General features: G+C 45.6%; 1 protein-coding gene across 1 annotated transcript in view; it reads left to right on the top strand.

The window, feature by feature from the left end:
• Positions 1 to 863: 863 nt before the first annotated feature.
• RAB20 (RAB20, member RAS oncogene family) overlaps positions 864 to 11259 on the top strand; it is a 28363-nt gene continuing 17967 nt past the window's right edge. Inside the window, exon 1 of the mRNA XM_037377322.1 lies at positions 864 to 1210. Coding sequence (XP_037233219.1) covers positions 1039 to 1210 — 172 coding nt within the window. The 5' untranslated portion in view covers positions 864 to 1038. The remainder of the gene's footprint in view (positions 1211 to 11259) is intronic.

Genomic DNA, 11259 nt, shown 5'->3' with positions numbered 1-11259 from the left:
GCGTGTTCGTTCATTTTGAAAAGTGCTGCTACCTGAACACTTCTGTGTGGGAGGAGGGACAGGAAAGTGATAACGGCTAAGTTATCTTAAAAATGCTGTTTACAGTTGTTTCCCCTCCAGTTGGTTTACACATTATCCCTTTCCTTGCCCAAAACTTGTAACATGTTTACTTCCCATCAAAGTATCTTTCCAGATTTCTTTGGCACGAAGAGAACTGATGCAAAACCGATAAGCTAGGTCTCTGGGTGATGTAAATGATGGCAGTTCTGACACCCGAACTGGAATTAAGCTGAATTACAGCAGCTGGGCAATTGCCTGTGAAGGTGGGTAGACCTGTCACTTGGAAAATAACCCCTAGTTCCCGCAGAACAGCTAGCTCTCACCAAGGCCAACGTGCCTGGCAGCTCTCACAGCCCCGTGGGACATCCCGATTTCGGAGCAACTTTCTGCCTCTGCCTTCGCGCCCTGGGAGGGGAGCGGGGGACGCGGGTTTCCCGCTGGGGCTCGGCGGGCTCCGGGGGTGCTGCGGGGCCGGTTACTTCGTTATCTCCGGCTGGAAGGATTGCGGCAGCCCGGGGCGCGCCAGGATCCCCCGCAGGCTGAGCGTGGCCGGGCTCCGGCCCGACGCCCCCGCAGGATCCGGCCCTGCCGTGGGGGTACCGGGGCGGCCGGGACGAGTCCCGCGGCTCCCCCGGCGCAGGGCTGAGCCGGAGGCCCGGGGGCTGGGGGGTGCGCGGAGCTCTGGCCGCCTCCCCGTCCGCGTCCCCTCCCCCTGGCGCCGGCGGAGGGCGGGGGCAGGAGCGGGGCCGGGCCGGGGGTAGGAGGAGCCGGAGCTGGGGCCGGATCGCGGCGGCTCCGGCGGAGCCCCCGAAGTTTGCGCTGCCGGCGGAGGGCGGCCCGCGGGCCTTGTCCCGCCGCTTCCGGGGCTCCGCCGCGCCGGGCGGAGCGGGCCGGCGGGCGCCCGAGGGAAGCGGGCGGGCAGGCGGGCGGCAGCCGACCGCCGGCAGGACGGACCGGGCCGAGCCGAGCCGAGCCGCGATGAAGAAGCCGGACGGGAAGGTGGTGCTGCTGGGGGACATGAACGTGGGCAAGACCTCCCTGCTGCACCGCTACATGGAGCGGCGCTTCCAGGAGACGGTCAGCACCGTCGGCGGCGCCTTCTACCTCAAGCAGTGGGGGCCGTACAACATCTCCATCTGGGACACAGCAGGTGAGACCCCGCGCGGTGCGGTGCGGTGCGGCCCGGAGGAGCGGAGGGGGGTGTCCCGTGTCCCCGGGGGGTGTTTGCCGGCGGGATGCTCCGCTCCGCTCCTGCGGGACCGGTGAGAGCGGCGCTTGCCTCCCCGCCGCCTCGGGCTGGGGCTGCCCGCCGACGCCGCCCGGGTTTCGGTCACTGTGCCTGTGTTTGTCGTTCCCCTCGTTTTGGTTGGGCCCGAACGTAGGAGCTGTCGGTGCGGGGTAGCTGCGGTCGGGTGGCCTCGCTCGGGACAGCCTCGCCTTTCCGAGACCCGGAGCGCAGGACGGAGGGTGAACCCCGCTGTGCCCCGGCGCGGGGGGCCGGCACCGGGGCGTCCGCCCTGCCTGCCCGGTGCGTTATTTCGGTACTACCGTAAAGCCAAGTCGCCTAAAACGAACAGTTTGGCGGTAGGACAAAGTCTGAAAAGAAACACGTTTTTGACGGGCCAAAAGGGGCCTCACAACTGCTAATCTGTAGTGTCTTTGGACCTGCTTTGCAAAATGTGGGTGTACAGGGGAGGCTGCGGTGCCTGTTTGCTTCCTTCGGCTCGAGCAGACGGCGACTGACTGCACATTCAGGCAGAAGTTGAAGAGGTTACGGCTTCTGTTCATCACTTCTCTTCTCGCTGCGTGCTTTTGAATGCCCAGTTGATACCAGCTGGTGTCAGACTTTCAAATACAGGCAGCTCCCGAACCGTTCAGACGTGGCTTGCTCTTTCCCTGCAGGAATAAGAGCCAGCACATAAAAGATTTAATGTGTGGAGAGCATGGGCTGCAGGCAGTTTCTCCCTGGGATGGCAGTGAGGGGTTGTCTGGCCCACTGTGTGACTGCAGGCAGCATCTCCGGGATGCGGGAGGGAGGGCGAGTTGTGGTTTGAAGCCCCGGGATGGAGGACGTGGGAAGGCATAGGGTGGAGAAGTAGTTTGTGGTCTTGGTCATATGAATATCTTGGTCTTGGTTATTAGGTCAGGAAGCTCTGCTCTGTCATGCTGAGGGCCAGAGTAACCTGAAAAATTGGGTCTATGAGCATTCTTCCCGTTAAATTGCTCACGTGAGAAATATCTTGTTCAATATTTTCCTTGTTTTCACGTTTAGCCGAATTTTGTAAAAATTCGTTATTGGCAACATGGAGAATGCAGGTTATATATTCTTGTGAAACTTGGGGAGCTGCAGCATCTTGCAATATTCCAGTTTCCTCTTGATGACGTTTGGGAGGGAAGTTCATTTGCTGTGTCACTTCATGTCATAATCTAGTCCAAAATGTCTTTTCCTGTGTCAGGAAGGGGGGAATGAAACTGCCGAAGTTATGCTGAAACACTTTTTGGAGGGGGGGGAGGAAATGGTTAAGAGCTTTTGCTTTTTGCATTTCTTAATCTATTACTATGGTGAAAGCCCTCTGCCAGTAGTTCTGTTTTAAATACACTTTCCATGTCCTTTGCAGTATTTTTTAACAAAAAATAAATCTCCTTTAGTTCTAGAATTGACATGTTTTACTGTGGGCAATTGCTGCTTGTTTCTAGTAGGCCAGACCCACGTGGGTGATTAGCAGTGGGCTTTGCTTCAACAGAGGGTTATCTTGGTGAGATTGTTCTTTGAGAATTTCCCTTATGACCTTCTGCTTTTTTTTTATCATATGTGATAAAATGAGCCCCTCCAAAGTTTTGTCTTCTGGTTTTACAGCCCTTTTTTCAGTCGTTTATTCTTATTGCAGTATTTTATTCACTGTTAGTTGAGGATTCGGGTTCCAGCTCTACGTGGGATCTGGAAAGCTCCAGAGCTGGTTCTTTATATGCCAGGTGAATCGCCCAGGCTTGTGTTGTCTCAGGGCAATGCAAGTGGATAGAGCTCCTTGCCTTCCCAGTGGCTGGAGTTCCCTCTGCACCCTGGAGCAGGGCCACTGCCGATGCTGCTGCTGCCTATGTAGCACTGCAGTAGAAGCTCCTGCTGCTTCCCAAGCTCAGCAGGGAAGCCTTGGAATCCTGTAGCAGGATTGCTGAAGCTGTATTTGCAGAGTGCCAGTTGAGAAGTAGTGTTGTTTTGTACTGAGGGTGGCATAACGCATCTTCCTTGCTCTTCTCTGTTGTTGGAGCGAGTACTCAGCCCAGCATCCCCTCTCTTGTGTTTCAGAGGCAGGTATGGACTCTTGCACTGTCTCCCTGTTGACTTGCGTTCCTGCAGAGCAATGGAAGTTGCCAAGACCAGGCTAGACTGCGTTGGGGCCCGTGGGCTCTGGGCTATTAACAGCTCTCATTAATCTTCTAAGAAATAGCAGCTCCCAGAGCACACATATGCTTTCTTGTGTCCTGTGAAGAAGGAAGGGACCTTGTGGGTGTTGCAACTCTGATGTTAACAAGGGGATTCAAAAGCCTGTGGGTTTATTTTTTTATTTTTCTTTTGTGTGGACCTTAAGCTTTTGCTGGCTATGTGTCTGCAGTCCTTGGGCTGTGGCTCTTATCTTTCTGTGGTGTCGCTGTCTTATCTCTACCAGGTGGGTACCAAGTAAGCTTGGAATTTTTGTAGTGAGGAGGAGTTTAAAATTTAGCTCTTTTGTCTGTTTATTAACCTGACATTGCGTACTACTGAATTCTTGTGAAGCAGTTAATGGATCATCAAATACAGATACATTGTTTTCTCTTGTGTGTGAGATATGTAGGGGAATCCAGAAAGAAAAGATCGTCCAGGAGATTAAACATTCTTTAGCACAACAATATGACAAAAGTAGGGTTCAATGTTTGCAGCCATCTTACCTACCTAAATACTGAGTGCTGGCTCCAGATGTCTGTCTTAATACCCCAATAGTACTTTACACCATGTACAATGTAGAAATATGGAAGATTTTGCCTAGAAAATGAGGCGATGTCTGATAGTAACTGCTACACTAGTTCAATACTGTAGTAAAATACACAATTATATAGGATTAACTGGAATGCATGTTCTTTTTTAATTTTCTTAGTTCATGTTATATTTGGTATGTGAATGTATGTTTATTTTTGTTGTTGCTTGCCAGCATTATTTTGGGGATGTTTATCTCCATAGGAGTCCCCTATATTTTACTTTCAGTTCTGTTTGGTTGGCTATTTGTTATTCTGGTATGGGTTAGGCAGTTGGCTGTAACAATGTAAACCTTGATAAACCAAAGCTTTGTTCCTGTAATAGGGAATTTTGTTTTTACAAGATTAGACTTTAATAATTGATGAGGATATCCGCAGTAGTGGTGATCAATCAAAAGTTAAATATGTGTGGATGTTAGTACTACATCAGTTTAATTGCTGATCTTCTGAATTATTTAAAATGTGTCATTTTTACTCATCACACTCTCGATCTTGCATCACTTCTCAGTCTGTTATTCAGAAAAAATTCACATTTTTTCCAGGAAGAATTAAATTTGCTTGCCAAAGTGCTTAAAATGTATGTTTCTTATCATTAACACTCAGTAAATCACAGAAGTGCACACCTGACCTGTTCTACCAAGACAGCCCTGAAGTGCAAATCAGTTAGTTATTCTAGGGAGGGCTCTTTTGGCTGTAGGTTCACACCCCTCCTTATCATGGAAAAATCAGCTGCTTAGTCTAGTCTACATGTTTCATATTCTTACCCGCAAGTCTTGTAAAATGGATGTGCAGAAGTTGTCAGACTTGATTATTTTTTTATGTAAATGCTCTCAGAGCAAATAATTCAACATTTCCAGTTTTCCAATCTGATGATTGTGAGAGAAGTTATTTGGCAATTGCGTTCAACACAAGGAGACAAATAAGCCACAGATGGAAAAATACTTGGCAGAAGTATCATATGCTTGCTATGTTTCTATGCTCTTTTTTTTTCCTAGCCATCTGCTTTTGACTGTTTCTCCATTGTCAGGGTCTTGGATAGATGGTCTTGTGTCTGACCCAGCATGGCTGCTGTTGTATTCTTGGTTTAGAGAATTATTTATTTACTACTTATATTCTGGTGCTGCAAATTGTATTTGCTGTTCTCTATTGGGGTCAGTTAGTGCAAAGGAGTACAAAAAAAAGTGCATAAACTATACAAAAAAGAGAAACTGTAAACTTTTAGGAAGGCTTAGTCTCCGAAGCATTTGAGTGTATCCTTTGAGACCTTCATAGTACTATGGTTGAAATAGTATTTTTCTGAACTAAGGAAGGTAAGCAACAGCATCAGCCAGAAGAACTTTCTCACTTTAAAGGATTGAAGGCTGGAGATTCAGGATGTCAAAGCTATATATATGTATATGTATGTGTATATATATACCTATCTATCTTGTAGGCAGTGCTGACAGCAACTGTGGAGTAAACCAAAACTTCCTGCTGGGTGTTGATGGTACGCAGCTCTGAGCTGGCACATAGCCTTTTTATCTCAGGCAGAGCAAACACATCCTGAAGTTCTGAGGGTCTCTGTCCTGCTCCACCTTTAAACCTGGAATATGAATGTGTTTATTTTTCTTATTAATACTTTAATATTATACAATAACATACAATTATATATTATATAGAAAAATAAAATATTTTTATTAATTATTAATGTTAGCTGCAGCTCACAATGTTGTGGGAGTCTTCTTGGGTGTTCAGGCATGTTTTCTGATGCCTTGATATTTCAAAAGGAAAAAGTTGTTTGTGTGTTAGATTTCAGTCTCTCTAAATTGGCATCTGTTCATCTGACGGATAAGTGGTGCTCCCAGCAGCAAGATTTCTTGATTATTAGTGGTCATGTTCCCTGTGTTGCTGGCATAGTATTAGTGGCCAACTGGTAAGTTAATGACAAGTATTTCATAAAGTTCACTTTCTGATCCTGTAAGTGTATTTTAAGAAAGAGGCTGGGTTTTGTACTTACCAACAGATAGTCATGCAGCGTTATAATGGGGAAACGTGAAGGTTAACTGGGAAAGCAAACTTCCGTTCTTTTCCTTCCTTTTATCTTGAGCTAGCTGTCTGCATGTGAGAACTGATTTGACTGTTTTCTTCTGTGAATTCTCAGCTATCAGTTCATATTTTTACACCCTCCACTCCTCTATTTTGCACCTGCAGATTTTTTTGGTAACTTTTCACTTGTCAAAGCTGGTAGGGAGAAGGGAGATAAACATAGCCTGGAAAAGGCTTTTTGGTGGCTTGGGTCAGCTGCAGTTTATCTGTGTAACAAACGCTTACATCTCTTGTGGCTGGTTTGCTGGTGTCTGATGGATTGTGCTGCTGGGCATGTGTGAACTGCTCGGAGTTTTGGATCTCTGATCACCAGCTGCCTGTGCTGAGCTTTCTGGGGCTAGGTGTGAGTGCTTAGTTGGTAAGAAGCGTTAGGTTCCTCCATCCCTTCATTAGGCTTTGAGTTTCCCCCTCCCCCTGAATTTATTTGTTTCGATGTACGCTTCCTTCTGCACATGTTTTTCTCCTGGAAGGGGGGTGGCCCAGCGAAGTTCTCAGAGGAAACCTGGGATGGGTCCGTGCTTGGAGTATGAACTCAGCTCAGGTGGGCTGGCCTCGGTGCTGCCCCGGAGGCAAACCTTCCTGTGTGGCCACCAGCGTCCACATTGGCTGTAGGGATGGAGGGAGCATGGTCCTCCATCATAGTGAAACAGAACAAAGAAAGAGTTGGATTAAGTGGCATATTTTCCTCACAAGTGAAGACTGATAGTAGCTACTCTGTGATGTTCTGCTGGTTTTGATTTTTGGAAGTAGAGGATTACAACAGCGGAAAAGAAGCTACTCATGAGATAGACGGTTTAGGTAGGTTAGTCCAAGCCAAAGAGGACTCGGAGGCATGTGCCTTTCTGAGCCTGATGGAATGGTGACAGAGAAGCAGTTGGGGTTGGGTGTTGCTGAATGTGTGATGAGGTATCTTTAATCAAGGAGGTGGCTTGTTGGAAGGGTTTAGGGGATATCACCTCAGAAAGTGTCTTGGGCATCAGGGATCATTTAGTGAGGAAGGTGGCTGAGTGTGTATGTGTGCTCAAGAGGAGGCAGCTTAACAAGATATGAGACGGAAATGACAGAGAATAAAATGCCTTAAGTTTGTTGCCAATGAGTCATGGCTCTGGGGCCGGTTGCCACCGAGAGGCTTTGATTTTTTTGCCTGTTGCCTTTGGGAAAATTATCATGCAGAATATGGTGTTGGCCCCTGCGTATTGGTTGTTCTTAATTGTTGCATGTACAACAATGGCAGCTGAGGACCAGCGCCTCATACACAAATAGTGTGGCTTCCCTGGAATTACTGGGTACAGTTATAGTCCCCCACGTCTTTTTCTTTTTCAAGAAATTTTAAGAGCAGAAGTTCAAAGGGGCAGTACGGGTAGCTGCTGAGAAAAATCTCTTGTGCATGCTGGGAAAACCCCTGAAGAGAGTTCACTGTCAGCAAGCTCCATATCTCAAGCTTCTGAAGCAGGTTCAGAGGCAGGGATAATGGTTTAGCTTTAGCCCATCCCTGGAAGCATGGTTTTGTTGTTGGGAAACAATGTACCAGGTTACTTTTTTCTGCAATGTATATTTTCTGAGAAGAGCAGAAAAACTTGGAAAGTGATTAAAAGTATGAAGAAATAATGAATTGTCTGGAGAAACTCCTGTTTTCTGTGTCCCACAACTTAAAAATGCAACGATACATAAGTAAACTCAGAGGCAGCAAACTCGGTGCTGCTGAAAGAGTGCTTTCATATGCAAATGAAGTAAAAATATGGAAATACCTTGACAGAGTGAATTGTGAAAAATACACATCAAAAAGAAACAGGAGACAAAAGTAACACTTTGTTTATTCAGCTATGGCTAACTTGCTTTATTGAATGAGGAATTTTGCTTCTAATGTGTAATTTCAGTACCGACTCTTGGGGAGGCGAGCTAATGGGGAGGGTAAGCCACTTTGTTGTAACAACTAGACACAGACCAAGATAGATGCTGCGTACGAACGTCTGCGGTAACTTCTGTGTTCCAGCCCCCACATTAAATCCCCACTTTGCACGCGGTATTTAATGATAGCTTGCAAAGTGACTGTGCCCTTCTAGCCTGAGTGGGAAACTGCTTGACGGTTCAGTGAGACACTCTCTGAATAGTACCAGTGACCCTGAGGTCTGTGCAGTCAGACCCTGAGGTCCAAAGCAGTCCGGTGGCGTTGCAGCTTGGCAAACATTGGCAGCTTTGGAGTCCTCGGTAGCACCTCAGCTTCTATAATGGAAAAGGTTGTCTTTGCTTTACAATATTAGCCTGGAGTGAGGCTTGAGTTTGAGAGTCATGTTGTAAACGGGGGGGGGGGGGGGGGGGGGAAAGGGGTTAATGTCGACTATTTTTCAATAGCATCTGAGTGGAGGGTGGAAGGGAGAACAAGAATGTGTGTTTGTTTAGTCTCTGGTGCATGTCTGTGTTCTTGTTTTTCTGTGAGAAATGTGCTTCTTGCTTTGGCTGATACAAATGAGTTTGAAGTCCTTGAATTGATTGAATATGTCTATCTTAAATCCATGTTTTAAAGCCCTGGATCCCAAGTTGGAGAGGTACTGAGAATCTTCATAATGAAGAGTTTGTGCCTTTGGAATTGCATCCTTTCTTCCCTGCTTACTGGAGAAAAAGGTGTATTTTCCAGATACCTCTGTCAAAATTGACTTGTTAGCTGAAAGGTTAGTTTAAGTGTTGACTGCTTTGTGACAGTGTTGAAAATGTATGAGGGAGGGAGGCATGGACAAGAGAAGTGGTTGGTCAAATAATGTAAATGCAGTGGCAAGGCCGCTGATGAAAATTGCACACATATGGAAACTCATCATTCTGGTGGATCAGAAGCAGGTGGGAGAAATTGTAGAAAACTTCAAAAGGGTGTCCAAGAACTGGATTGTTCGCTCAGTAAAACTAGTCTGCTAGTAAGGTGTGTGCAGAGGTGCACATAGGTGTTCTGTGCAAGAAAGCAAGTTATTAATACCCAGTTGTACTCTTCAGTTTGACTTCAGTATTTGTGAAATGTATGCCAGAGCTGCCTAAGAAATCACCAGTCTTCCAGCAGTTTGAGTGGGAGGGGATGGGATATTTTTCCGCCCAGTAGTTCTCTCTCTAGCTGAGTAAATAGTGTTGAGCAGAACAGCAAAAAGCTTCGTTAGCTGTAACGTAGAGATGAATGTGCACAAACTCGTGTTGACTCAAGTCTGGTAACTTCTGGGGTCCCAGGCACATTCCGTAATGGAAAACAAACTATTGTATGTTTAGGTGCCTGAACTTAGGCAGTCTGGGCTGTGATGTCTTGTTCTATTGACTATGCAATGAACTTTGACTCTTTCCTTTGGAAGGAAGGTGACGGTAGCTGCTTAAAATACAAGTACAGGACAGGTAAGTAGCAGTTAGCTGTGTGGTTTTACAACTACTTCTTTGAGAGCTCATGTATGGCAAGTACTTTTCTTGTTTCATCTCACACATACATAACACGCTAGGGCACACAAATGTCAAAGCCAGGGAGGCTTGTAGCCAGCTTCACAGTGCCTTGGCTGAGCTGCTCCTGATGCTAAGGCTAGTTTAAGTAGCTTCACGCTGCAATTACGTCTTATGTCATAGATGAGTTGTTTGCTTCACTACAGTTACTATCTTGTGTTGAAGCCACTAGCCATGTGAGCTTCCAAGTGACTTCTCCTGTGGCAGTGTTTCACTGCCTGAACTGAAGGTACAATTAGTAATTCCTCATCTGTGTCACATTATACTATTGCAAAATATCAAAACAAGTAACCTTTTTTTGGGTCTCCATCGAGAAGGACGCCGAGTCGGTCGGTGGTGGACACATCTGAAGCCATTAAAAATCATGCAACAGAAAGAATCATTTTCTTGCCCAAGTCTGAACGATTTGATTTCTTCCAGGTAAACCATCCTGGGATTTGATCAAAAGGCATCAAACCTCTGATAAATTCCTTTTCCTGCGCCTGTCATGTTAACTATTAACTTCATCTGCAATACCTGAAGATATGCCTAGGAAATGAGATCTGAACTTGGTGATTAAACTTAGCTTATGCAAGTGCTACTGCTGAGAGCAGAGGTGGTCGAAGGAAATGAGTTTTTTTTGCTCTTAATTTGAATGAATTCTCCTTCACCACAGAAGATCCAGGATAACATCCTTTAGGACAACCAGCTCAGTAAGCATACAAGATTTCCTAATCCTATTAACCTACCTGAGCGTGGAAAAACACCAAATCTAGCAGAGAACTTCTTAACATTGCTTTTTTACAGGGAGTTAAATAATCAGATGTGTTTGTGACTCTTGTGGTATATCTTTCCATCTCTTAGGAAGCAGACTAGAATTGAAGTTGGCTTTGCTTGGGCCACCAAGGAGCCATTCATGGAAGAACTCTGCTGACAGCATAAAGACTTGTGAGCTTGAATTTATTAGTGTTTTATAGATAAGCAAAACCAGGAAAATGTGTGTTTGAGCTCTTGCCTTTTCACCAATTCTGTTGGAGTGAAAATACATTTCAGTCTAATTTGTAGCATGGTGGACACTTCATGTACAGGACTCCAGGAGGGGAGACATTTAAAACTCTTAGTACTCAAACAGGCTAACATGTTATTATGAGTAAAAGCTTTTGTGCTTTTAGGTTGTTTCTGTTCCACCCTTTCACAAATCCTTTTTTTGTTTTTGCTTTTTTCTGTTGTGAAAATGACTTGTCATACCCTCAGCTACAGAGAATACCTCCTTTTCCCTTTTTTTCTGGTCTTCAGGTTAATGAATTGAAGATTGGAATAATTTTGTTCAATAATGATGAAGCATCTGAGGTAGCTACTTCTCCCTTTCCCTCAGCCTCTCCTGTTGTTTCACTAACATTTTTTCTTTCGTCTGTTCTGTGATTTAATATTCCTAACCACTGTTTTTGTACTTCAGGAAATTCCTGCAAAATACAGAGAAAATATGTTGTCCACCCATCCAACTGCTCTTATGTAATTATTTTAAAAATAATGGTCTTCAGCACAGCTGAAATAGTAGGATAATTTTGTTTTACATTTTGCAACTAATGACTACTTAGGAATTCTTAGTCATGTGTAATATTAAACCCTAGATATTTAAATGCTTGAGGTTTTATTTTTCTC

The sequence above is a fragment of the Falco rusticolus genome, chromosome 2 (assembly GCF_015220075.1).
Source record: "Falco rusticolus isolate bFalRus1 chromosome 2, bFalRus1.pri, whole genome shotgun sequence".
NCBI lineage: Eukaryota > Metazoa > Chordata > Aves > Falconiformes > Falconidae > Falco > Falco rusticolus.
The sequence above is the reverse complement of the archived record's forward strand: the minus strand, read 5'-3'. Positions and strand labels throughout refer to the sequence as shown.